This window comes from Thunnus albacares, chromosome 13 (genome assembly GCF_914725855.1).
Source record: "Thunnus albacares chromosome 13, fThuAlb1.1, whole genome shotgun sequence".
Lineage (NCBI taxonomy): Eukaryota > Metazoa > Chordata > Actinopteri > Scombriformes > Scombridae > Thunnus > Thunnus albacares.
This window is the reverse complement of record NC_058118.1, coordinates 32398042-32425819: the sequence shown is the minus strand read 5'-3', so window position 1 is coordinate 32425819 and position 27778 is coordinate 32398042. Positions and strand designations below refer to the sequence as shown.

Below are 27778 nucleotides of genomic sequence, written 5' to 3'. Positions count from 1 at the left end.
TACAACAAAGACAATTTGATGGCTGAAGTAAAAATGGAATTGCAGATTTCATTATAAACCTGTGACCATGTTCCATAAATAAGTCCTGACCTGACTTCTATAAGCTCCTCTCATTTTTAACAGCTGGATGTGTAACAGGAGGCTGTTCCACAACACGGCAGCAGCTTAAAAAAAGGAACTTCTGGCTACATTATTCACTGGAGGGACTTTATATGAACACACACTGGCCCTGGTGTTATAGCCATGCTGAGTATGTTCCATTGTTATCTGTGAAGTATTGAGGAGCAAACCCATTGATAATGTTGAACATATGATGCAGCTTCTGTTGTTCTACTCTGAGCTGTACTGGCAGCAGTCCTACACTTCTGAATTCATCACCAACATGAGTTAAACAGGATACATTTAATAAATACTGAATAATATTATTTTGCATCACCTGCAGTTTGTTCCTAAATTTAGATGTCAAACCACTGAACCAATCAGAACAGGCAGAATCAAACTGACTCTGTACCAATGAGGACATGAGAAGTTTCTCAACAGAAAAGTCAAAAGAGTCTTAGTCTGTAAAACAGGAACTGAAGTTTGCTGCCACTCTTAGATAATATTTTATCAACAACTGATTCACAGGACAGTGACTGGTCCAATATTATTCCTAAATATGAGACAAAATATTATAAAATTTCAGTTCCATTACAAAAGATTTTCAGTGTATTTGTTCTTGACGTCTTTGTTCCAAACAGGATTGACTGGGTTTTACCCAAATGTATTGAAAGCTTGTTATCTATGAGCCACTCTCTCACACTTTCTGATTCATTACTAAGAGTTGTGAATTTCACTGACATCATTCCCAGATAGCAGTAATGCAGAATCATCAGCATACAGCAGCAGCTTGCATGTCACAGCAGCTGTCGTATCATTTATATACATAAGAAGTAAAAGAGGTCCTAAAATAGAACTGTGCAGCACCACACATGTAATATCCTGAGGTTCTGATAGAACCACTTCAATATCACAGACTTGAGTTCTTCCTGTAATGTAAGAAATAAACCATTTTACAGCAGTATGTCCAAACACCATGCACTGTAACTTTGACAACAGTACAGAATGATTCACTGTGTCAAAAGCTTTCTGCAAGTCAGCATAATTTCCTCCATCAAGGTTTTGTCTAATAAAATCAAACAAATGAATAAGACAGGTGTCAGTAGAGTCTGCTGCTGTAAAGCCAGACTGAAGCTCATACAACATATTGTATCTGACTAAATACTCCTCAACCTGCTCAAACACAAGACGTCTAAAAACCTCAGACATGACACCTGCCTACTTTCTCACTTTCTCACCTAAATGTCATTTTCATACTGGGAGCTGCCCAGTTCAACCAGTCTGATACAGGCAGACACTGAGCAGCTCCACTGGAGAAGCTGGAGGTTGTAGCTGCCTTGCTCTAGGGCACTTCAGCAGTGTACAGTGAGGGAGGGAGAGCTGTATGGAGGGTTGATCAGAGCTGTTGGGACTAAACCAAACTGACTGATGAAGCAAAACACTGAGCTGAAAGCTACAAACAGACTGAGCTGTTGATTCTCAGTGGGATCAGCAGGACTAGTAAAGCTTTACCACTACAGGGAGTCATCTGATTCTCTGTTCACATCCAAATATCACTTGATGGACCTTTAGCTTGTGATTGTCTCTGTGTGGGCAGACATAATGTGAGCTCATTCTTTATGATTCCTCTACAGAGTAGACCAGGAGAGCTCAGAGGTTCCCAGTGGTCAGTCTGCCCAGCAGCATCAAACACACCTGGACTCCATATTTATGGTCTGTACATGTACAACAACTACTTTTACATCTATTGTGTTCACAATCATCTCCATGCTGCACTTTGTAGACCAGTGGATTGTCACTCTGTCCAACATGGATCTAATGTTTGCTTCATGATGTTAGTTTGATTGTGTCATTCATATTGTATTCTGTTCCAGCTGCTGGAGGAGAACATCATCACTTTTGTGAAGAACGAGCTGAAGAAGATGCAGAAGGTTCTGAGTCCAGATTACCCAGAATGCTTAGAGAGTCAGAGGGAGGATGAGGAGGTGTTGGACGGTGAGGAGGAAGAGCAGAGGAGGAGCAGCAGAGCGGCATTTCTGAAGATCACACTGCACTTCCTGAGGAGAATGAAGCAGGAGGAGCTGGCTGACCGTCTGCAGAGCAGTAAGAGGATTTCTATAAAGATTTGACACGATGGATAAATGAGGAATTTACTGATGTCTCAACAGATGGATGAAAATATGTTTTATTCACTCATTCTTTGAGGGAATTAAATGTTTAAATATTTGCTTCATACTTCATTCATTGATCCTATTTCCTGTGTGTTCATTCAGGGACTCCTGCTGGCAGGTGTCGACGTAAACTTAAATCTAACCTGAAGAAGAGGTTCCAGTGTGTGTTTGAGGGGATTGCTAAAGCAGGAAACTCAACCCTTCTGAATCAGATCTACACAGAGCTCTACATCACAGAGGGAGGGACTGCAGAGGTCAATGATGAACATGAGGTCAGACAGATTGAAATAGCATCCAGGAAACCAGACAGACCAGAAACAACAATCAGACAAGAAGACATCTTTAAAGCCTCACCTGGAAGAGATGAACCAATCAGAACAGTGATGACAAAGGGAGTGGCTGGCATTGGGAAAACAGTCTTAACACAGAAGTTCACTCTGGACTGGGCTGAAGACAAAGCCAACCAGGACATACAGTTCACATTTCCGATCACGTTCAGAGAGCTAAATGTGCTGAAAGAGAAAAAGTACAGTTTGGTGGAACTTGTTCATCACTTCTTTACTGAAACCAAAGAAGCAGGAATCTGCAGGTTTGAAGAGTTCCAGGTTGTGTTCATCTTTGATGGTCTGGATGAGTGTCGACTTCCTCTGGACTTCCACAACAATAAGATCCTGACTGACGTTACAAAGTCCACCTCAGTGGATGTGCTGCTGACAAACCTCATCAGGGGGAAACTGCTTCCCTCTGCTCGCCTTTGGATAACCACACGACCTGCAGCAGCCAATCAGATCCCTCCTGAGTGTGTCAGCATGGTGACAGAGGTCAGAGGGTTCACTGACCCACAGAAGGAGGAATACTTCAAGAAAAGATTCAGAGATGAGAAGCAGGCCAGCACCATCATCTCCCACATCAAAACATCACGAAGTCTCCACATCATGTGCCACATCCCAGTCTTCTGCTGGATCACTGCTACAGTTCTGGAGGATCTGTTGAAAAGCAGAGAGGGAGGAGAGCTGCCCAAGACCCTGACTGAGATGTACATCCATTTCCTGGTGGTTCAGTCCAAACTGAAGAATGTCAAGTATGATGAAGGAGCTGAGACAGATCCACACTGGAGTCCAGAGAGCAGGAAGATGATTGAGTCTCTGGGAAAACTGGCTTTTGAGCAGCTGCAGAAAGGCAACCTGATCTTCTATGAATCAGACCTGAGAGAGTGTGGCATCGATATCAGAGCAGCCTCAGTGTACTCAGGAGTGTTCACACAGGTCTTTAAAGAGGAAAGAGGGCTGTACCAGGACAAGGTGTTCTGCTTCGTCCATCTGAGTGTTCAGGAGTTTCTGGCTGCTCTTCATGTCCATCTGACATTCATCAACTCTGGAGTCAATCTGCTGGCAGAAGAACAAACAACATCCTGGTGGCCTCAAGTCTTTAAAGAAAAACAAAAATACACCAAGCCACATTTCTACCAGAGCGCTGTGGATGAGGCCTTAAAGAGTCCAAATGGACACCTGGACTTGTTCCTCCGCTTCCTCCTGGGTCTTTCACTGCAGACCAATCAGACTCTCCTCAGTGGTCTGCTGACACAGACAGGAAGTAGCTCACTGACCAGTCAGGAAACAGTCAAGTACATCAAGAAGAAGATCAGTGAGGATCTGTCTGCAGAGAGAAGTATCAATCTGTTCCACTGTCTGAATGAACTTAATGATCATTCTTTGGTGGAGGATATCCAACAGTACCTGAGATCAGGAAGTCTCTCCACAGATAAACTGTCTCCTGCTCAGTGGTCAGCTCTGGTCTTCATCTTACTGTCATCAGAAAAAGATCTGGACGTGTTTGACCTGAAGAAATACTCTGCTTCAGAGGAGGCTCTTCTGAGGCTGCTGCCAGTGGTCAAAGCCTCCAACAAAGCTGTGTAAGTGCACAGATAGTTATTTATTGATTGATTTATTGAAAAGATATAAAGAAGATATTATAAAGAAATATATTCAAGATGGGAGAAAAATACGTTTTTAAGTATGTTTCCACATTTGTTCTCCAGACTAAGTGGTTGTAACCTGTCAGAGAGAAGCTGTGCAGCTCTGTCCTCAGTTCTCAGCTCCCAGTCCTCCAGTCTGAAAGAGCTAGACATGAGTAACAACAACCTGCAGAGTTCAGGAGTGAAGCTGCTGTCTGCTGGACTGGAGAGTCCACACTGTGCACTGGAAACTCTCAGGTCAGGATTCATCAACCTGCTTAACTGATCACTATTTAAACTGTGATGTACATGAATTGATAAACACCTGGACATTTTCTCTACTATCTTTTTCAGACCAGTTGTGTGTTTAGACCATGTGAATAACTTTCTACTAATATATTTTCATTTGTTTTGTTCTGTCTCCGCTGTTGGAACCTGAAATACCAGAGAGGAGTTTTAGATTCAAAAACTGAATGAAGAACTGTGTAACTGGCCCAAAGTAACACACATGCAGACAGTTATTCAGTTAACAGTGTTTTTGTAACAGTTATATTTTCTTTTAATTTCAGAGCAGTATCTGTGCTGTGATGATAGTGATTTTTCATCACCATGGTGATATCGCAATGCACCCCAGATGTTATGTGGTTAACCACAATTTAATTCTTCTTTTGTTTCAAACAACCTTAAAACTCTGGATGATTACTGAAACTGTGTGAAGTATAGTCAGTGACAGAGTGAAGGAGTCAGAAATGTTTGCTTGTTTTTACATTTATTTCCACAACCTTCAGGCCTTATATGCCACATTAGTTAGGATTCCTGTTCTGTATTCAACTGTGAGCATCTGAGACGGAGTCATTTACCTCTGTGACGTGTTGGAGGTTTGATGTTCTTACAAACTGTAGTCAGAGTCTGTCACCTGCAGCTCTTCATCTTATCAGCTCACTGTCTGCTTCTTCTTTTACTATTCTTTTATTTAGACCTATTTTTAGCAGTGAAGAGGTAGCAGTCGCTCACATCATGTTGACTAAGGTTACAGGAAGCTGAAAGTGCCTCACAATACACAATTACTGTGGTTGGCCATTTGAATTTGGAAGTTGTGACTGGAAATATTAAGTTTAACTTTAAAGATTACAGAAACACATTGATGATGAAAGTAATAAACACACTACCTTCCGGTCCTGCAGTGATCTCAGATCATGTGACATATATGTTGTTTTCTGTGTGTTCAGTCTGTCAGGATGTCTGATCACAGAGGAAGGCTGTGCTTCACTGGCCTCAGCTCTGAGCTCCAACCCCTCCAATCTGAGAAAGCTGGATTTGAGCTACAATCATCCAGGAGACTCAGGAGAGAAGCTGCTCTCTGCTGGACTGGAGAATCCACGCTGGAGACTGGATACTCTCAGGTAAAGACAGACAGGTGGACTCTCTCAGGTATGGACCAACTCAGTCTCACAGCAATTCGTGAAATAGTCATGTAATTTAATCTATCTATTTGTGTACATTGACACGATTTTTCCATTTATTTCGTGACAGTCAGCACAACTTTCAAACTAATGTATTTCAGGTGGAAGTAGGTTTTGTTCCTGCAGCAGGTTTTTTTCTGTCAGTTGGGACTCGGTAGCTCAGAGGCTGTATTGTTTGTTTCTCATTTGTTATTCAATTTTAAACTATAACTCAACTTCATCACTCAACATTTAATCACAAGCTTTTATCCTTCTTTTCATTTTTTTTACTCTAATATTACCAGTCTGGTGGGACCGGAGAGGACGCACTGCATATGAGTATTTTCCTCACTGTTGATTTTAATATCTTTAACATTTCTCAACACTAAACAAGAAGGTGTCCTTGATAACTCAACAATATGAAAGGTTATGACCATCCGTTTTAATTATTTCAGCTTTGATTGTGAGAAATCAAGTTTTCTTGTCAGTTTTGGACGATAGTGGAAGCAGTTACGTTAGCCTACCCATGATCCTCAGCGACCGTTACTATGGTGAAGATGCCAGCTAAAGCCATGACATAAATTATATTCAGTATAACATTATACAGTACTGAAGATTGGTGGTTACAATCAGGAACAACATACTGTACTGTACATTGAAATGTAAAGAATGTATTTGAATTTGAAGCTTTGTGATTGGCTGATTTCATGAGGCAATGCAGTTTGGGACTCGTTGTTGACTAAAGCTTTGTCATGTAGCTACACAGTCCTCTAGAGTTTTTATTTCAACGCAGCTGTTATTTGTTTGTACCTATGAACTGATCAGCTGGGAGAGTTTCAGCCCATTAACTGTTGGAAATGTTTAAACAGGACGTCATGAAACAGTTCATCTAGGAAAATAAATGAGATTACTTTTTCTACTTTTTCTACTTTTACTGTTTTTGTGTGACGATTGTTATCACAGCTCTTTGTTGATAAAAAAAAAAAAAAAAGCTTTTTTAAGAAAAGAATGAGATTACTTCCCAGTGGCCCAGAGTAACTCCTCCACCTTTGCATATTGAATTTATTTGTAAGCCTACTTTTCAAGTTATTATTATTATTATTATTATTATTATTTGTGAGCCAATGGGCTATCTATAGGAAGGGGTGAATTTTGTGATGATTAATATATATATATATATATATATATATATATATATATATATATTCTTGATCAAAAAATTCATACAGATAGCAGCTTCAACTCTTCTGGGAAGGCTTTCCACAAGGTTTAGGAGTGTGTTTATGGGAATTTTTGACCATTCTTCCAGAAGCTCATTTGTGAGGTCACACACTGATGTTGGACGAGAAGGCCTGGCTCTCAGTCTCCGCTCTAATTCATCTCAAAGGTGTTCTATCGGGTTGAGGTCAGGACTCTGTGCAGGCCAGTCAAGTTCATCCACACCAAACTCAGTCATGTTGGAACAGGAAGGGGCCATCCCCAAACTGTTCCACAAAGTTGGGAGCATGAAATTGTCCAAAAGCTCTTGGTATGCTGATATCCTCCTCTGATAATAAATATATATATATATATATATATATATATATATATATATATATATATATATATATATATATATATATATATATATATTTATATATTTATATATATATATATATATATATATTATCAGAGAAAGCTGGTCCATAGAGGCAGAGGAGGTTGCCCATCTTCTATTTTTGAGAGGCAATAGGGAGATCAAAATATAAAAAGAATACTTGGTTGAAATAAACCATTACCAAATTTCATTATCATTTATAAAATATTTATTCTCTCTTCGTTGGAAGAAATCCATGATTGAAATTCTGATTAAAATGCTTCAACAGTGACACCTGCAGGGCAGGAGGAGAAAGAGCAGTGTGTGTGAGGTGGTGGTGGGGAGCAGTGGGGGGAGAGTGGGGGGCAGAGGAGGACGGGCTCCTGCTGTCCTCCTCAGGGCGGATCTCTTACATCAATTTAAAGTATTTCATTTTTTTTCATGCTAATCTAACATTGGCCAAGACACGTAAAATGACGCTCCAAGGGAGGAGGTCCTCCCTAACCAATCAACAACCAGAATACAATATTGACATCACTTTGGTCCAATAATAGTTTCCAGATTTCATCTTCAGTTCTCTACAACTGTAACGTACATGAGTGTGACGAACTGATAAGAGAAGAAGAGCAGTAAGATATAGATAAATTGATAGAGTAGCATATTAGAAAATAAATTATAACTTGCAAATTACAAACTATATTTTTAAACACATCAGTAAAACATTACATCTCATTTAGGCCCTTTCAACAACCAAATTACCCTCAGCGGGACTACGGTGACGTGCTGCTGCTCTGAAGTGAACTCCTCCCAACAACAACAGAAAGTTAACAACATCATTTAAATGAAACAATCAGGAGAGTTAGCTTGTTTGTCATTGTTGCTAATGATATCAGACTGGTTAACCAGCAGCCACAAAGTTCTGTTAACTAACAAACAAGATGACCAACAGCCACAAATGGATGTTATGACATGAATACTTCATCTCCATGATAGAAAGAAGAAGACGTCAGATAACGTGAGTCAGATACAGCTTCTCTCTCTCTGTCTCTTTGGTTGCTAATTTCATCTCTGAAGGTTAAATGTCTCTGTGTGGCTGTTGTGTTAATTTATCTCCTTAACCAGAATGCAGCAGAGATCATATAATGTGCTGTAGGTAGTTTGCTTGTTGAAGTTACAGTGAGCTGTCTGGACTCACTCATTCATGTGGAATTGATCCAGTTTTTAATTGAGTGGTTGTTCAGTCACCTGTTGATGTTGTGTGATTAGTGAATGAGTGTGCAGGAGGTCTGGCTGCTTGTTGTGACAGTTTCTTCAGTTGGTTTTTAAGCTGAGTCGTTTATTAAGTAATAAGCTTAAAGTAACTAGAATAACAAGTGTTAACATGTCAGCTTTGTAGACTGTATTTTATATGTGATGCATATAGATCAGAGTGTGTAAGTCATGTATTTGATACATGCATTAATACTTTCTGATGTGAACCTACACTTTTAGATCTGTGAATGTTTTAGTGTTCAGTCTTTCTAGTATTCAGCACTGATCTGTTCCTGTATCACATTATAAGCTTTGTGGTACTTTATATATTTCTGTATACTAAGAAAATACACAGGAAACACGTGTAAATCATGTGATATGTTGTCTGTTTCTGATGAGAACATAAATCTGTTGTCACAATAGAACAATACTATAAATTTGAACTTAACTTTGTTGGTAAAATGACACATTGTGAACCACTGCACGGCTAAAATGAGCTCTTCTTTGTTTAGAAACAATATGTATATGCTAAATGTCTTTAAAGAAGCAGCCTTTTCACCACTCAGGGGTTTTTGTTTTTGAAAGCAAATTGTTTTATTGACATATAAAACTGTCCCCCACCCCTCTGATTTCATCAGCTGGGGAACAATGATATAGTTTGATGTGGTTTGTTGTGAGATTCCATGTTGGTTTTACAAGATGATTGTATTTTTGTTTGTGTTTGGACATTTGTATAATTGTTACTGATGGTGTGATGGATTGTACAGCGTCTACAACTGCGTCAACAAGTAACAATGTTTAATGCTTTCTTTGTGTCTCTGTGTGGTTCTTGAGCAACGATAAAACATTTCCACAACATCCTCCCGCCAGTTAAAAAGAAACAAATTTAGTCTTTGCAAACAGAAATGATGTCTGTGTTAATTTGCATATAGAGCGAGGAAGTGAGATCCGAATAACAAGTGGTCACTCAAGACGGATGTTAATACCAGGTGTAAACAGACGTACTTAGAGCTGTCCACTTGTGATCGGATCACCTGAGACGGATGTTAATACCAGGTGTAAACAGACGTACTTGGAGCTGTCCACTTGTGATCGGATCACCTGAGACGGATGTTAATACCAGGTGTAAACAGACGTACTTGGAGCTGTCCACTTGTGATCAGATCACCTGAGACGGATGTTAATACCAGGTGTAAACAGGGACTAAGATGCAAGGAAAAGAAGCAAGTGAGGGAAACGTGGATGCAATTTAAGAGACTTGAGATGCAATCAAGGAAACAAAGCGAGGAGAGAGGAAACGAGAACATTTGTTTTTAGTGACATGAGACGTCCTTTCCTCTGAAGTGTCACATGAAGCGACGTCCGTTTCTGATGACGGCGGCAGCTGATCACAGCTGATCAGCTGTCAGTCAGTTTTAACAGCTGTAGAAACTTCTGATTAATACTATTACATGTTCACAGTTATCACTGCAGCAGCTGTTTCCTCTCTGCAGCTGTTACCTGTTTAACAAACATAAATAACAACCTGCATTCTGCATTTATACTGTGTCCTGCTCAGAGGCACGGGAACCATTTCTACTCACAGAATGCGTTTATATTATTTATTGATCATTTGCATCTGTATTGTTTGATGTTCTGATAGTGAATTCATTATTTAATAACCCAGAATATGATCAGAGTGTCTTTTGAACACTGGAAAATATGTATTTGGCTAAATGTTTCAGGGAAAATGGAAATGATGTAACTCATATCAAACCCGACGCTCAGGAATTTTCAGCCTCACATGTGACTGAATGTAAATGAGGATAAATGATGTAAAATATAAATGTGTTGAACTGTTATTATGGATCAATTTAAAGTCAGGGAGAGTCTGTCTGTCAGCAGGAAACAGTTTAATGGAGGAAATAACATCATGAAAAGACAAATCTTTCTAATAAGAGACTTGAGATGTATGTGGGTGCTTTTCATTAAGCTAACTCTATGCTTCCTGGCGTCCTCTCTCCTCCGTGACCCGGAAATCGATCTCTCTCCGCCATCATGGAGGATCTTCCGATCCCTTAAATGCACCCGGAGGAGACGAGGAGCGAGGAGAGAGGAGGCTCCTGGAGGAGCTTAGAGCCAGGAAACACAGGTGTATCCTAGTGGAAGTGTTTTAACGGACGGCAACACCCCTTTGATCCAAAGTGTGTATTGATTGGTCAGCTGATCTGACGGGACAGTAAACAGTCGGCTGTTGTTGTAATACAGCAGATCAGGAAACTACCTGTGTAGAAGGAATGAAAGCACAACAGCAGCTGATCATAGCCTATTTATTTATAAAATAAAGATGACTGAATCATGAATCAATCATTAAAACTTTCTACTACTTCTCTTCATGAGGCAAAAGGCTTCTCCTTTCTTCTTCTGTGTTTCAGAGCGTCTCAGCTCCTTCAGGAAAACATGACGTCACACAGCTGCGTCTCCTATAAAACCATCCTGAGCCTGAAAAGCACGTCAGACTTTCACAAACTAAATAAGCAACATTTTATTTCAACATATTCTGCAGGCTGCAGCTGTTTCTATTGTTCCTTTATGTGGGTTCTGTTCTTTCAGTAATTAACAGGTTTAAATTGTCTGTTTGTGTCTCATTCTGTGACAGACAGACGCTGCTATAGATCTATAATCAAATGATTAAACACTGGAGCAGTTATCAGCTGTTTTCCTTCCAGCTATCAATATGTAGAAATGATTAAGTAACAGTGTAAAGTCTTCATTCATTGTACATGAATTTTAAATGCAAACTTTAGAGTTTAAACTGTTACTTAGTCATTTCTATTGCTGACTTATTCATATTTGACATTTAGGGTGAAGTGCGTCATGACAACTTGTCTCCTCAAAATGATGCTGGAGTGAGCGACGACGTCCCGTTTGATAAATTAAATTCCTCCGTCCTCACGTCTCTCTCTCATCCTCGCTGGGAGAAGAGACGCGAGTGAGAGAAACCAGGAGACACGTTAGCGTAATGAAAAGCATCCAAGTATCCCAGAATGCATTTCACACCAACCCGCAGCGATGGCGGAGACTTTGAGTCAGGCTAAAAGCTGTTGTAACTTGAACTGTAGGATTATTAATATGTGACTTTATTAATTTTTAATGTTCTCAGGAGAGAAAGTAACATGTAGATTCCAACATGTGGCCAGTTTATCCCAGTAACTCCAGTCTGTAAACCTGCTGGGATGTGTTGGGAGATGTTTGGACCAGCCGCTCATCTCAGCTGCTAGCAGCCCGACTCCTGAGATGATCGGCCGGTCAACATGTGGTCATCCCGGGGAGAACATGATCCATGAACTGATCTGCAGCTCTTTGCTGATTCACCGCTGGCTCTAATGTCTCCGCAGCATTTAGATATATGATATAATTCCTTCTGGAAGATAAATGTTGGTCTCACACATGAAATCTAACAATTGTAGCTGCAACATTAGTTTGTCTGAATGTAAAGTGAAGCTTCATGTTTTTACTGGACAGAACAGCAGCGCTGCCTCTGGAGCTCCACATGTACACATATCACCACATTTATACACATATACATGGATTCAAATGAACAGATTCATTTCATTTATTTTATTAAGCTACATAACAGTTTAGATTTTTATTACAGCTACATTACAGACTGAATAACATCATTTACTGCATCTCTCTGTCAGTCAGGTTTTTGTTTTGTGAGATAAAAAGTGTTAGTGGAGCTTTGAGTTGAGATTATTTTGTCACAGTACAGTCAGGTAGGTGTGTTGAAGCTGAGCTGCTGCTGTTCCAGCTGCAGAATGATCTACTGCGTCCTCTCGTCCTCACAAGTTTGTACTACTGAGTCCAACTTGCCAAGTCTGAACTAGCAAGTACACAAGTCCCAACTTGGTGTATTTGGTATTGAGAATATATCAAGTACGTCATATATAAGATATATGCACATATTTTTTCCAGCTGGCTGAGGAGACTATTATGCATGCAAGCATAGATTGTACTAAATATGATCAATAAAGACAATATATGAAGGAAGAACTCAGGAAGACTGGACTTCAGGAGCTCAGTGTTAAAACTTTAATGAACCTGCCAAGTGGGTGCAGCAGTAGTTTTCTTTGAGTTTATTAGACAGACAGGATTAATGTGTAGGATTTAATCTCTGGTCCACACCCCGGAGCAGAAGGTGGCGCTAATGCACCTAATACGCTGGTTGACAACCGCCGTTATAAACCAAAAAGAAGAAGTTTTTTTTTTCCAAACAGAGTGATACCTCCTGTCAGCCGAGGGGTTTCCTATCTGTGCAGCCGAACATAGCAGCTCCTCCGCGGACTGTTTCACCCTGACGGTCCCGGTGTTTCCTCCGCAGGCTGCACTTCACTCAGCTGCCCGACAGACCCGCTGCTTCTTCCCGCTTTAACCTGAATAACAAACCGGGGCTCGGTGCTCCGGTTGGATCCACATGGAGAGCCGAGGCTAACGTTAGCTGAGAGGCTAGCGGAGCGTTAGCCGCAGCATGTTAGGAAGCACAGCCAGCTAGCACAGCCAGCTAGCACAGCCAGCTAGCACAGCCAGCTAGCACAGCCAGCTAGCACAGCCAGCTAGCACAGCCAGCTAGCACAGCCAGCTAGCCTCAGAGAAACAGAGAAACAGAGAGAGTAGTTGGCAGTTACACGTTTCTTTTGGCATTAAGTGCATTTAGAGGCTAAATGATTTAGCAGCAAGATGGACGGTGGATAAAGAGGAAGGGTGGAGCAGAGAGAGAGAAAGAAAGGTAAATAAACGTGCTAGCTAGCTAACGTAGCTAATGTTACTGATGCGTCATCATCGTCTCGTCAATGCTAAAGCTAATTAGCATATGTAGTCTAGTTAATGTGGTCAATATTATTATAAAATTCATGTGTTTTGGTGAAAGTTTCAGTGAGTGAGTTCATACTTTGAGCTGATAATTTAAAATGATTGAGACAACACAACGTCTTCTGTCACTATTCAGGCTGCTGTCATTTGTTGGAACTTAAAGATGTGTGTTATTTAATGTTTGTGTTGGTTAAAGGACTATTTGAACCTTTGATGGGTAACTGTTAGTGTATATCAGTAAACTGAGGAGGGTGTTGTGCTCTTGCTTGTTTCTTTTTGAAGGTGTAGAGAGCAGCGTTGGTGCCACAGTAGTAGTAGTGTCGTCTCCCTCCTTAATGATATGTACCTTTGGTTTTATTTCAGCTTCATAACACTACATTGTACTAAGCAGCTGTTGGCTCATTAGTTTGTTATTCACATGCACTAAAATTCAGCAGAATGCAGGAAATCAAGTCTTTGTAAGTAAAGTTTTCCTAGTGGGGACCCCCAGACCCCCCGCTGATAAACTGGTCTGACTGGAGCTATATTTCCCAGCCTGAATGATTTTCCCAGTCCGGCCCTGCTGTATAATGTTATACTGAATATAGTTTATGTCACAGCTTTAGCGTCTTCACCATAGTAACGGTGGCTGAGGATCATGGGTAGGCTAATGTAGCCGCTTCCGCTATCGTCCAAAACTGACAAGAAAACTTGGTCACAACCTTTCATATTGTTGAGTTATCAAGGACGCCTTCATGTTTTATGTTGAGAAATGTTAAAGATATTAAAATCAACAGTGAGGAAAATACTCATACGCAGCGCGTCCTCTCCGGTCCCACCAGACTGCTAATGTTAGAATAAAAACATGAAAACAAGGATCAAATCTCTTGATGAAATGTTGAGTGATGTAGCGGTTATAGTTTAAAAATGAAGAACAAATGAGAAAAAACAATCCAGCCTCTGAGCTCCCGAGTCCCAACTGACAGAAAAAAACCTGCTGCAGGAACGAAACCTGCTTCCACCTGAAATACATTAGTTTGAAAATCCTGCTGACTGTCACCAAAAAAAAGGAAAATTTGTGTCAATGAACACGAAGAGATTAAATTTAGTGAATATTTCACTGATTACTGTGAGACTGAGACAGACAGGTGGACACTCTCAGGTGAGGACAGACAGGTGGACACTCTCAGGTGAGGACAGACAGGTGGACACTCTCAGGTGAGGACAGACAGATGGACACTCTCAGGTACAGACAGACAGGTGGACTCTCTCAGGTGAGGACAGACAGGTGGACGCTCTCAGATACAGACAGACAGGTGGACGCTCTCAGGTGAGGACAGACAGGTGGACACTCTCAGGTGAAGACAGACAGGTGGACACTCTCAGGTGTGGACAGACAGGTGGACACTCTCAGGTGAAGACAGACAGGTGGACACTCTCAGGTGAGGACAGACAGGTGGACACTCTCAGGTGAAGACAGACAGGTGGACACTCTCAGGTGAGGACAGACAGGTGGACTCTCTCAGGTGAGGACAGACAGGTGGACTCTCAGGTGAGGACAGACAGGTGGACTCTCTCAGGTGAGGACAGACAGGTGGACACTCTCAGGTGAGGACAGACAGGTGGACTCTCTCAGGTGAGGACAGACAGGTGGACACTCTCAGGTGAAGACAGACAGGTGGACACTCTCAGGTGAGGACAGACAGGTGGACAGTAAATCAGCTCAAACTCTTGAGACTGCAGCTGATTGTCAGCTGTAACCATCATGCAGGAATGTTCCACCTGTGTGAGAGGAAATAACTTGTCAGTCGTCCAAAGATTGTTGAGGAAAGACAAACAGAAACAGGCGGTTTATCATTTTCATGTTAGTGTGAATCAGTTTAAACAGTCCTGTCATCTGTTCACAATACAAACTGCTGAGTCTGACAAGAAAAAGTCTCATTGTTGACATGATTTGACTTTGAGACGCCTGTTTCTGATTGGCTGAATGTAGCTGCTGTCGATAGTCGTGGTGCGACGTGATGTGATGGACGGTTGTGTTGCCTAGCAACAGCAAAGCAGCTCAGTGTGATGAGGATCAGAGCTGCTTTTTCTAGAGTGATGTCATGTCCATGTTTGCATGCTGAAAGAGAACGTGCTGCTCTGACCCCCCTCCTCCTTTCAGGCTGCAGCCTGCTGGAGTCCGATGGTTGACACCAGGTCTGAGGAAGTGTAAGTGTGTTTTTCATTTCATTCATCAAAACAAAGCTCATTCACATCCTACTGAGGATGAAGATGATGTCATCATCAAACAGATGATCGATCAATAACTGCAGCTGTATTGTGTCTCGTTCTCTCCATCAGATTTCTGTCGACTCACACTGGATCCAAACACAGTAAACAGAAACCTCAAACCGTCTGACAACAACAGGAAGGTGACATATGTGGAGGAGGATCAGTCATATCCTGATCATCCACACAGATTTGATTACTGGGAACAGCTGCTGTGTAGAAATGATCTGACTGGTCGCTGTTACTGGGAGGTCGAGTGGAGAGGAAGAGTTCGTATATCAGTGAGTTACAGAGGAATCAGCAGGAAAGGAAACAGTGTTGACTGTTTGTTTGGAGAGAATGATCAGTCCTGGAGTCTGATCTGCTCTGATGGTGGTCGTTACTATGTCCGTCACAATAACAGATCAACATCCATCTCCTCCTCCTCCCCCTCCTCCTCCTCCTCCTCCTCCTCCTCCTCCTCCTCTGTCTCTAACAGAGTAGCAGTGTATGTGGACTGTCCTGCTGGCACTCTGTCCTTCTACAGAGTCTCCTCTGACACACTGATCCACCTCCACACCTTCAACACCACATTCACTCAGCCTCTGTGTGCTGGGTTTGGGGTCTACTGGTCTAACTGGCCTGGTTCCTCAGTGTCTCTGTGTGGTCTGGAGCAGGAAGAGTCTCCTCCTGTTAGAGAAACTTTCTCACTGCTGACCAGATAGTTCAGTCTGTACAGGATCACACACAGCTGATGGTATTTAGTACCAACATGATCTCTCACTGCTTGTAAATGTAAACATGGTTTCCACATGATGACAGTTTGTTTGTAAAATGAATCAAATGATAAACTGAGTCCAGTTGTTGTTGTTTTCTGTTGTTAGTGTATTAGAAAGGCTTGAACTGTAATGGGATAATGGGAATGGGATCTTCACAATGTTTAGTTGTAGTTCTTCTAGTAGTTTCATAGTAACTGTGTTACCTGATTCCTTCACTTATTTAGAGATCACATGACAAATGATGGTCAGAACAACAGGCCTCCTATTGGCTGGTTAAATGAACACCTCTAATGGTGAAGGCTGAGGCTCAGCAGCTGGAGTGTGGCTGCTTTTATGCTGCGTTCATATCATATTGGAATGATGCTAATTATGAGATTCTGACTTGTAAATAGAATTCAGGTCAACATTCAAGTGGTAATTATGAAGTGGAAAAGCTGAAAGCTCTGATATTTACTGGATATGCTGGATTATTGTCAATAACAGTATTTTTGAGCCTCATTCCACCAACTTTGTAATCATGCAGCCGTCTTGATTTGTTGTGTGACATGAACGCTGGCCAGTTGTAAACATGGGAATCTTTCCCGCCTCTACCATCCATCCCATATGATGTGAACACAGCATTAGAGATGAGAAGTCCAGGAGCTGTTGTGTGTTTCTGACATACAGGAAGTATTTAGTTTTTCTCTGGAGTGTTTATTTAGTTCCTGTGTAGAGAATAAAGTTCATGATGATCAGTAGCTGATGTTAGTTTTCTCCATTTATTTTTGTGTGTGTGCATGTTAATTCATATCTAATTTCATATAGTAGATTGAAGGTATTTGACAGTTTCAGGACTGTTTAAAGTGTCAGTTTAATGTGTTTAGCTCACATTCAGTCTGACAGCTGTTGTTCAACATCAGACACACATTATTATTCCAAGCAGAGTATTTTTATATTCTTAAAACATGTGCGGAGGATCTTTAAAGTTCAGACAGTCTGTGACGACACAACTGACGTCAGTTAAAGTCCGTTTTGATTTTTTACATCCACTGTCAAACTTTTTTGGCTTTTTTTGGTCAGAGCGACTCAAAAACGATGAGTTCTGATGGTGTTTATTGATCAGATTGATGGATTGGATTCATGTTCTACAGACACACTGTGAGATACATAATCAAAGTCTAAAAATACATCAAAGGAACTTTACAACATATCTGATATACTGTGTAAACTTTGTAAATGTGCATCACATAAGATAGATGATGTGGTTCAGTCAAACTGCTGATGTGAGAGTGGAAGAACAAACTGGTTTTAATGGTTTTAATGGTGACACGCTGTAAAGAGACAGTTTGATTTCTGATGGTGAATGAAAAGACTTCATATAAATATGTTTAATAAGTATGTATTTGAACACTGGTGGAGTTTATTGATCCACTGGATGTGATTATTTCAAACATCTCCATTTCTTTTTAAAGCCTAAATGTTCCTGTTTTCATGTTTTAAAGTGTGAGTGAAGCTAACAGCTCCTCCTCTGACAGGATGTGATGCTGTGAGTGAACAGCAGGTGGCAGCAGACGCTCATGTTTCTGTTCCTCCAACACTTGAGTTTCACACAGTTTATATGTTCAGAGGTGGAAGAAATAAAACGCATCCTTTACTTTAGTAAAAGTAGTAAAACTACCATCAAATACTCCTTTACAAGTAAAAGTCCTGCATTCAACAATATATTGAAGCTCTGAGAAATAAAATGTAGTGAATCATGAAACAGTTGAGTGTTTCTCTCTGACATGTGGAGGAAAAGTAGAAGGTGTGTCCACCAGTCCTCCCATAACACAGTCTAACTGGTCCCAGTATGAATCTAACAGTGGGCAGACTGGTTTGATGATGGTGTGTGTATATTCAGTATCTATATGTTGTAGATTATTCTATGAAGGATGATATTAAAATATATTTAGATTTCATTATCTGCTGTTTTTAACCGTCTTGCCAAGTTGTGACTGTTGGCGTCGACCTGAACAGGAAACAGTCACAACCTGGAAAAATGTTCAAAACCTTTTTAATGGTGGAACCAGCAGAATATATTTTCATCCAGATGTTTCAAAGAGTCTGGCTATAGAGCTTGGTTAGAACAATGTAAAAGTGGGCTAATATTTAGATAATAAAGAGGTAATAATAATGTCATGTAATGGTAGTTAATAAGTAATAGCTTGGTATTAACAGTGGGTGTAACCACGGTAATAAAGGGCCAAGAAGAAAGGGGATATTTAGTGGAAATAAACCTAAAGAACAATGAGGCAGAACTAATTACAAACATCACAGTAACATTTCAGTAACTATACAGTAACCTGCTAATAATAAGGTTATATCATGTTTTTATTTAAAACAGTAATATGGTGACATTAATGGGGTAATAGCCTGATAATAATGATGTAATATGGTTGATATTTTCTAAATATTATGGGCTACTATCAGCGTCATACCTTCAAATGACATCACAGTTCTTGGACGTCTAAATCAGTGATTATCAGATTAACCTGCTGAAATTCTTGGTCTCTCATGTTCCAAACATGAACTTTTGTTTTGAGGTAAAAGTGTAAAAATTCTTCTTTTAATGCTGTGATTTGTTACCTGGAAACACGTCTGCTAGTTTCTGTGTAATAGCCATGAATCAGTGCTGCAAAATGCATAACTACATATTTCTACTTCATTTCACGGTGATATTAGATTAAACCAACAGCAACAAGCCAAACCAAGAGGCACAGTGATCACCTGGAAACACACCTGGTAGGCCTAACCCTTCCACTGTTAACTCAACACAACATGTGCTACTGTTGATGAAAAGTTCCAGAAATATATGCTGCCTATGGACATATTTCACTCATCAAACTTCAGCTTCAAACAAGCCTTTTAAAAACATGTTTTTTATTATTATGGTATTTTGAAGTTAAAGAAAATACATCATTGTTTATCTTAGGTAACATGAAAGGAAGCATTTAGCAGCTGATTCATGGCTGTTACACAGAAACTACCAGGTGTGTTTCCAGGTAATCAATATGTCTCTTGGTGTTGGTTTCATCTCATCACAATCACCAAACATCACCGTCAAATGAAGTAGAAACTGGTAGTTTTGCATTTTGCATCTTTAGATGTGTTTCACATTATTATCTCTTTATTTTTGGCCCCTTATTATCTAATATTAGCTAGTTATAGCCATTGTTAATACCAAGCTTTTACATGTTAATTAGCATTATTACTAGCTGGTTATTATCAAATATTACCCACTATTACCTTGTTATTACCCAGCTGGAAGGTAAAGTGCTGCCACAAATCCTTCCAGCAGACACCAACAAAACTGCTTCTACGGTTCAACCTCAGTTTAGTCTCACTGGTGAAGTTTCTTACTGGATTTAAACCAGTTCATTTGTTAAATCTTTATGGTTTTAATTGATACGTTTGTCAGTTGATACATATATATGTGGTTCTTGAGAAATAATAATCAATCTGTCCGTTCTGAACAGACACGTTTTGAACGGGCTCTGCACTAGTTCTAATAAAAAAAGAAGTGTTAACTATTATTATTCTTCATTTCTTAAACTGTGCTGGTGTGTTTTTGTATTTCAGGATTGTATTGATTAGTTTTTATGTTGAATGTGTTTCTTTATGTTTCTTTGTCTTTTAACATCTTGGGACCATGTTGGAAATACGTGTTTTCACTGTAACATGTTATCACTTGGATTTCTGTTTTGTGTCTGTAATCCATAAATAAATAAATCATATCACAAACATTACTTTGCTCCAACAAATGTTTCTATATACAGGTGAGAGTGTTGAAGGTTACAGCATTTATAAATGACTTTAAATTAGATGAGAAATCATCCAAAACAAAGAAAACTGTTTTCTCTGCACTTTATTGTTGTAACAAAGACTTTTTCTTTTAACCTTCAGTTGGTTTTTAAATAAATAAGATAAATCAAGATAAAATAACTTCATTTATTATTTATTTTCATATTTCAAACCAGGCAGCAGGTGTTTGCTGCTTCTTCTTTCTGTACTCGAGGCCATTTTCAGGAAGGTTTCCCCAAACTGAGCGTGTGCAGAAGTTTTCCTGTCTGTTGAACAAGTTGAGCTTTTAGCTTTGATTGTAAATGAAACTTCAGTCAGAAAGTTTTACAGCTGCAGGAGTTTAACAGTCTGCTGATGTTCAGGACAGATTCTGTGGGCAGAGAAAGAAAACTAGTATCTAGTGGGACTCTACTGAGAGAGGAGACAAATGTCATATTTCCATCATGTTTTCCATTGTGTGGTTTTATTCCAGCCCATTAACAAGCATCAGGAGGGCAAAATATTAGGAACACTTTTCAATATAACACAGTCCAGTACAGCAGCCCCACTACCACCTCAATAATAAATATAAAATACAATTATCACCTTTCTGACAACGTCAACAACAACTGAGAATGTAGAAGCTTTGTAAATGTAGAATTGATGGCAGAGCTGTTGTGTTGGATCGCATCAGACTGCACAGGTGTTCCTAATAAAGTGATCTCCAGTCATTGTACATTTAGAGTCTGGAGGGTTGTGAGGTCACAGGTCACGTTAGAAAAAGCCTTCAGGACTGGAACATGGGCTGTGTGGGAGTCGGTCCTGATGAGATGTGATATATCAGAGTTGAGGCTAACATTAGCAGCTCTGGAAGGTTTACCTGAGATCAGCTGCTCGTCATCTTGTAAAAGTGAAACATGTTGAAAATACAAACAGTTAAGTATCAGTCTGATAATTCAGCAGTTTTTCTGTATGAAGTGTCTGAATGGTTTTTGGGTTGTGAGGAATTTAATGAGATTATTCAGTTTGATTTCAGTGTTCGTTCACTTGACATGTTAAGAGTGTCGAGTCATTACTGGTGTAAATATAACGAGAATTAAATGAAGCTGCAACTTAAAGCAGCTTCTGTCTGTTTGTCTCCATCTAGCAGCAGAAACCTGAATCACAGTCTGGTGATTTAAACATCACAGCTCAAATAACAACAACAATAATAATATTAATAATAATAATAATAATAATAATAATAATAATAATAATAATCAACAGATGTCGACAGTCTGATCTTCTCTGGTCACAGAACTGAACTGGGATCAGTGAGCAGAAACTGGTTTGATGGTCTGAGACCACGTTCAGGCTCACAGGCTGTTAGAGGTCTGTTATATATTCTGGAGTCAGTCAGTCCCAGTTAGAGATGTGGCGGGAAACCTTTTTACAATAAACTGTGGTGAAACATTGTTTCTGACTGTGATTATTGTTGTTTTCAGAGACACTGTGAACACAGAGCAGCTGTTCTGTCTTCATCAGCAGTTTGATTCTGTTCAGACACGACGAAGCAGCTTTCTGCTGCTCACAGGCACAATAACCAGAGAAGCAGGTCAGATCAGTCCAGATCCAACATCTCTGCTCAGGACTTTCTATATTAACCTGAGCTGCCAACACACTGAAGAGCAGCAGCTTACAGGTCTGAATGTTCTCTGCTGCTGTTTGTTACTGATGTGCCTTTTATAAATGAATTGAACTGTTAACACTTCATACAAAGTTCAACACTCCAGTATTTGAATTAGTTAAATAAGCTCCGACCTTCAAATCCATCCATTTCATCAGGAAAAATTCATGAATTTCAGACTATGAATGTGTTTCTATAAGAAACTCTGAGCTGCATTTAAAGTGATTTCCAGTCAACAAGCTGCTTTTCTTTACTGTTTAAACTGTATTTAATCAACTGTTTTCAAAGCTGCAACACACAGAATAATATTCAGTCAATAAAACACAAGCTGATCTTTGTGTCATTTATCTGTGTTTTAGCACTAATAGCAGGATTTCAGGAACTTGAATGATTATCATGATAATACTGTTAATCATGATATTTTGACCTGTGATAGTCATAGTGTGATATCAGCACATCCTCAGTCCAAGTCCTGCTTTAAAGGTAAGTAATACAATTTTAAAATCAGCTGTAAAATGTAAATGAAACCAGTGAAATGATGCTGACGGCTGAAACGTGTTTTCTGAAGACATTAAAACAGAAACACAGTTTTAAAAAGTCCAGGTTCAGGTTTGGATTTGAGGTTTCATTTAGAGACAATAAGTAAAAGTTCTTCTCTGTGGCGTCGATAACAAACTGTCTGAGTGTTCGGAGCCTCCAAACAACAACAAAATGTTATCAGGAGTAAAAAATGAACCGATTACATCAATAAAACACACAGTTAGTTCAAAAATGTCAAAATATCAATCTGTATATTTTTTCTTTTAACCCTCAATTCATTTTTAAATAAATATAAATAAAGATAATAATATTTACATAAAGATAATTCAAGATAAAATAACTTCAGATGCTTTATTTCATTTGTTATAAATGATTAAATGTTTGTGAAATATGGAATAATTAGAAGAGTAAACCAAATGAAGTTTTAATTGAAAAGTATAAAACTTTATATTTCTTTTTACTCTACTAAGAAGTTTTGACTGTTTTTCAGGTTTCAGGTCTCTGTAGTTTAAAGTGATTTACATATAATATATATAATATAATATATATAAAGTATAAATACAGTATAAACTGTATATGACAACATTTCAGAAAAAATCAAACTTTGTCTCCTCCAGGCTGTGAAAACAAAAAGACAATAAAGACTAAATCTATTGAGAAAGAAAAGTGAATATAAATCTATTGTAGATGTGTGACACATGTTTTTAAACTAAGGGGTCAGTGTTTGTTATCAACTGGATGTGATGTCATGTTGTTGTCATTTTGGGCATACATGTTGGTGAAGAGATCCTGCTCCTAGTTCAGGGTTGCCAACTCTCACGCTTCACGCTGCCCAAACTATTCTCACACCAAAACATCGCCACAGCAACAGAGATGAACAGTCACAGTCTTTTTGCTAAAGAGTGATGCTTAAACTACGCGGATTATTTTTGTACAGTCATACACAGGGCTGTAACGGAGACTAAACGCACATAAACGCCGTTTAACCACCTCCTAAACTCTGAAACAGCGTTTACACAGAAAGCTGTTAAAGGCTCAGAGCGGCTTTCTACCGCAGCTTCTGTTGTATCTTCTGGGAGCGCTCGTTTTGTTTTCCGTTTGAACTTTGTATCCTTGTATGAGACACGGAGACAGCTGTTACTGTTAACGAGGGGTGACCAACAATCCACCGCCCGCTCCTGCTGCGCGGGTCTTTTAATCAAACAAACCCTCCGTGCTGAAGCCAGCAGGCAGACGAATGAATCAGAGTTCAGAGGATCATATATGACATTAACTGACGCGCAGCATCAAATAATAATGTCAGAAAAAGTAGCACAAAGTAAGAAGCAGAAAAACTCTTCAGCAAAAAGTGGAGCTAAAGTTCTTTTAAATTGACATCAGTGATTTAAGCGTCCAGTTTATCTATCTGTTGCTGCTTTAGCCTGACTGTTACTTTACAGTAACGTTAATGTTAATGTAACGTTAGCTTGATAGTTTAGATAGATGGGCTGATGATGCATCCCCGCTGTGTGTTTTGTCCACAATGTCTGTAATTAACATCATACAAGTTAAAGTTCTGCTTCATGCTCACTCCGATTTTGAAAGGAAGGCTTTTTATATTTTCAGAGTGAGTGAAGGAATCAGGAGAGAGGAGACAGAAGTGAGGAAGAGTTGCAGGATGTAATAATGTTGAAAGGAAAACAAGCAGAAAGTAAAGAACTTTCAAAAAGACTGAAAGAAAAAGTTTAAGGATGAAAGAGAAACACAGAGGCCACGCAGGCGTCATCTGATAGACACCAACACATTCAAAGCAGGAAAACTGGTGAGGAAATTACAGCTGTATCTAGATGAATTACTGTTCTGGTAAATATTTTAAAGGCACAATCTGTTATTGGAATGTAGAGACATCCCACTAACAGAAGTCAAAGAACAAGATTGAAACCTGCTATAAAATGACTTTTCATTCAGGCTGAATGAAATGATTGGACGGGATTATTACAGGCCTGCAACCGTCACACATACTGGATTTTCATTTGATTTATTGATGGCTGTCGGGATGTACAGAGAATTTCAACAACTATAACAAAAATGCTTCTAAAATACATTAGATACCCTAGCTTTAAGGTAAGCCTATAATTCAGATTGTATTGGCTGCGTTACATATTGTATGTCGTGATATGACAAATTAGTTGGCAGATTTACTTCATCTAAGTGTCCTGCCATGAAAAAAATAGTGAAGAACACTGATGTACATATTTGGCTGAGTGACTGTGTGTGTGTGTAAACCCTTGTTATTGCCTTTTAACTTGTGAACATTCAAATAAACGTTGTAGTTTTGATATCGGGAACAACACATCTTTGACTTTCATTAGTGAGTGAACCTGTGTGCCCTTTATTGGATTAGTGTTTGTCTACTACTGTGGTGTAGTCAGGCTGTATCCTTAAATCTGAGACCTCCCGCTCCCACCACATGTGTAAACTGCATACTGTTTTACACCCTGATGGTCAACTGAGTCCAAATACGTGCACGTGATTAAGTGTGTGCACGTAGTCCTGATTAAGCCCATGGCATCAAAATCTCCCTCCAGCAGGGACCCAAAGTTGGCAACCCTGTCCTAGTGTAACCGGTGGTTTCTAGCGTTGTGTTATAAGGAAGAGGCTCAGACCAGGGTGTCTTTGGAGGCGACCGTTTATTCCGGCAACTGACGACAGAAGTAAACAAAAGAAATCCTCCCGTCAATTGTGATGCTAACTCAGGCTCCTGCACAAATTAAATAACACAGAAATGTGTTAGCATACTGCACAAGAAGTCCAAGCTAATAAACAAACTTACACTCGTAATTCAAAGGAAGTGCACGACGTCGCTTACCTCTCCCATGAAGTACAACAACAAAAGGGGAGAGGTAAAGGCGGGGGACATCATTTATGGGGGGGGGGGGGGCACCCACAATAGTGAACGTAGGGGTACAATGAACTGAGTCTTAAATGTTCCACCTGTTGACCCTGGAGGAATAGCACGTCAGGATTGAACTATTTACAGATTTTGTGTAATTCTAATACATATGCTGCACAGTTGACCCTGTTACACTAGTCTGGTTGAACTTTTGAACCTGTTTCTATCTGAGGGCTGCTTGCTGACCTCTGAGGTTGGCTAGAGATATGTTTGTCTTAACCCGACTGTTTTAGAGACTGTGTGGATCATGAGGTACCTAGACAAGCTAAAGTTGAAGGATGTCCATGTTTGAAGGTTTTGATCGACCGTGAGGTCTGTTAGATCGTATGACTATTGTGACGACTCCTCCGCTCCACTCGCTGCTCCTGTGTTTTGGTTTGTTTGTTTGTTTCAGGGCGGAGGATCGTCATTGACTTCATGAGCCACACCTGGGCCCGGTGTGGTCTGGCGTATAAAGCATGGCCTTCCACGGAGCTTCCTGCTCTCTTCTCCTCGCCACTTCCTCTCCCAGCGCGGCGCAGCACGGCTGTTTGTCTTTTGTTGCTGACACACACACACACACACACACACACACACACACACATCCATACATGCCTACACTACTGATTACTGACTTCCACATTTTCATTTGTTATTTTTGTGAATAAATATACAGAGCTGCCTGAAAGTTTGTGAACGCTTTAGAATTTTCTGTATTTCTGCATAAATATGACCTGAAACATGATCAGATATTTACACAAGTCCTAAAACTAGATAAAGTGAACCCAATTAAACACATGAGAAAAAAAATGTTTTCATCTTTTTCTTTCAATGTCACATAATTTTTTTGTGAGGCAACAGTAAGTGAACCTCAAGGATTATCATTTCATTTGAAGGGGAAATTAGAGTCGGGTGTTTCAATCAATGGGATGACAATCCAGTGTGAGTCTGGGAGGCCCTGCCTTATTTAAAGAAGAGAAATCTGGGTCTTCACTGTCAAACTCTGAGCTTCACAACACAGGTTTGTGGAAGTGTGTCATGGCTCAAACAAAGGAGATTTCTGAGGACCTTAGAAGAAGAGTTGTTGATGCTCACCAGGCTGGAAAGGGTTACAAAACCATTTCTAAAGAGTTTGGACTCCACCAGTCGACTGTCAGGCAGATTGTGTATAAATTGAAGACATCTAACACCACTGTTACCCTCCCCAGGAGTGGTAAACCAACAAAGATCACACCAAGAGCAGGCGTGTAATAGTCCAGGAGGCCATAAGGGACCCCAGGGTAACATCTAGGAAACTAAAGGTCTCTCTTGCAGTGGCTACAGTCGATGTTAATGAGTCCACCATCAGGAGAACATTGAACATCAATGGTGTTCATGGCAGAGCTGTAAGGAGAAACCCACTACTCTCCAAACAGAACATTGCTGCCATCTACGGTTCACTCAAGACCACATGGAGCCAGAAGGTGATTGGAACAATGTTCTGTGGATGGATGAGACCAAAATCAAACTTTTCGGCTTGAATGAGAAGCGTTATGTTTGGTGATTAGCAAACACTGCATTCCAGCATAAGAACCTGAACCCATCTGTGAAACATGGTGGTGGTGGTATCATGGTTTGGGCTGCTTTGCTGCCTCTGAACCAGGACAGCTTGCAATCATTGATGGAGCTCTGAGTTCTAAGTCGTACCAGCAGATTCTGCAGGAAAATGTCAAGATATCCGTCTGTGAACTGAAGCTCAACAAAAAGTGAGTCATGCAGTAAGACAACAACCCTAAACACACCAGTCGTTCTACCAAAGAATAGTTAAAGCGGAAGAAAGATAATGTTTTGGAACAGCTGAGTCAAAGTCCTGACCTTAATCCTAAAGAAATGCTGTGGAAGGACCTGAAGCAGGCAGTTCATGGTGAGAAGCCCACCAACATCCCTGAGTTGAGACTGTTCTGTGAGGAGGAACGAGCTAAAATTCCTCCAAGCTGATGTGCAGAGCTGATAAACAGTTACTGGAAACGTTTGGTTGAAGTTATTGCTGCAAAAGGGGGTCACACCAGTTACTGAAAGCAAGGCTTCACATACTTTTGCCTCCCACACATATGTTAGATTGGATAATTTTCCTCAATAAATAAATGAAAAAGATGAAAAAAATGTTTTTTTTTGTCCTATTTGTTTAATTGGGTTCACTTTATCTAGTTTTAGGACTTGTGTAAATATCTGATCATGTTTTAGGTCATATTTATGCAGAAATACAGAAAATTCTAAAGGGTTCACAAACTTTCAAGCAGTTCTGTACTCGGCCTAACTGGTAAAACTCGTCTGGTCTCCATGTTTGTCGCAGCCTGTGACACTAAACTTGTTTGTCAGAAGGTGTAACAGTTTGTGGAAGTGTCCATTTAGGGACCAGACTGTTTTTAGCTTTGCTTCTGGAGAGGTATAAAGCTGTCTAGTTTAGGTTCACAATCTTTAGGGAAAGGGCCGGCTGAACAACATGCTTTCTCTCCAAAAATACAAGATGAT

The 27778-nt window shown here is 40.0% G+C and overlaps 1 protein-coding gene across 1 annotated transcript; it reads left to right on the top strand.

The window, feature by feature from the left end:
- Positions 1 to 1062: 1062 nt before the first annotated feature.
- Positions 1063 to 26484, top strand: LOC122995884 (NLR family CARD domain-containing protein 3-like). Its single transcript, XM_044371268.1, has 9 exons — positions 1063 to 1082; positions 1734 to 1812; positions 1974 to 2202; positions 2373 to 4182; positions 4309 to 4482; positions 5454 to 5627; positions 15488 to 15522; positions 25683 to 25816; positions 26476 to 26484. Exons 1-9 carry the CDS (start codon positions 1063 to 1065, stop codon positions 26482 to 26484), a joined length of 2664 nt encoding a protein of 887 aa, XP_044227203.1.
- The last annotated feature ends 1294 nt before the right edge of the window (positions 26485 to 27778 follow it).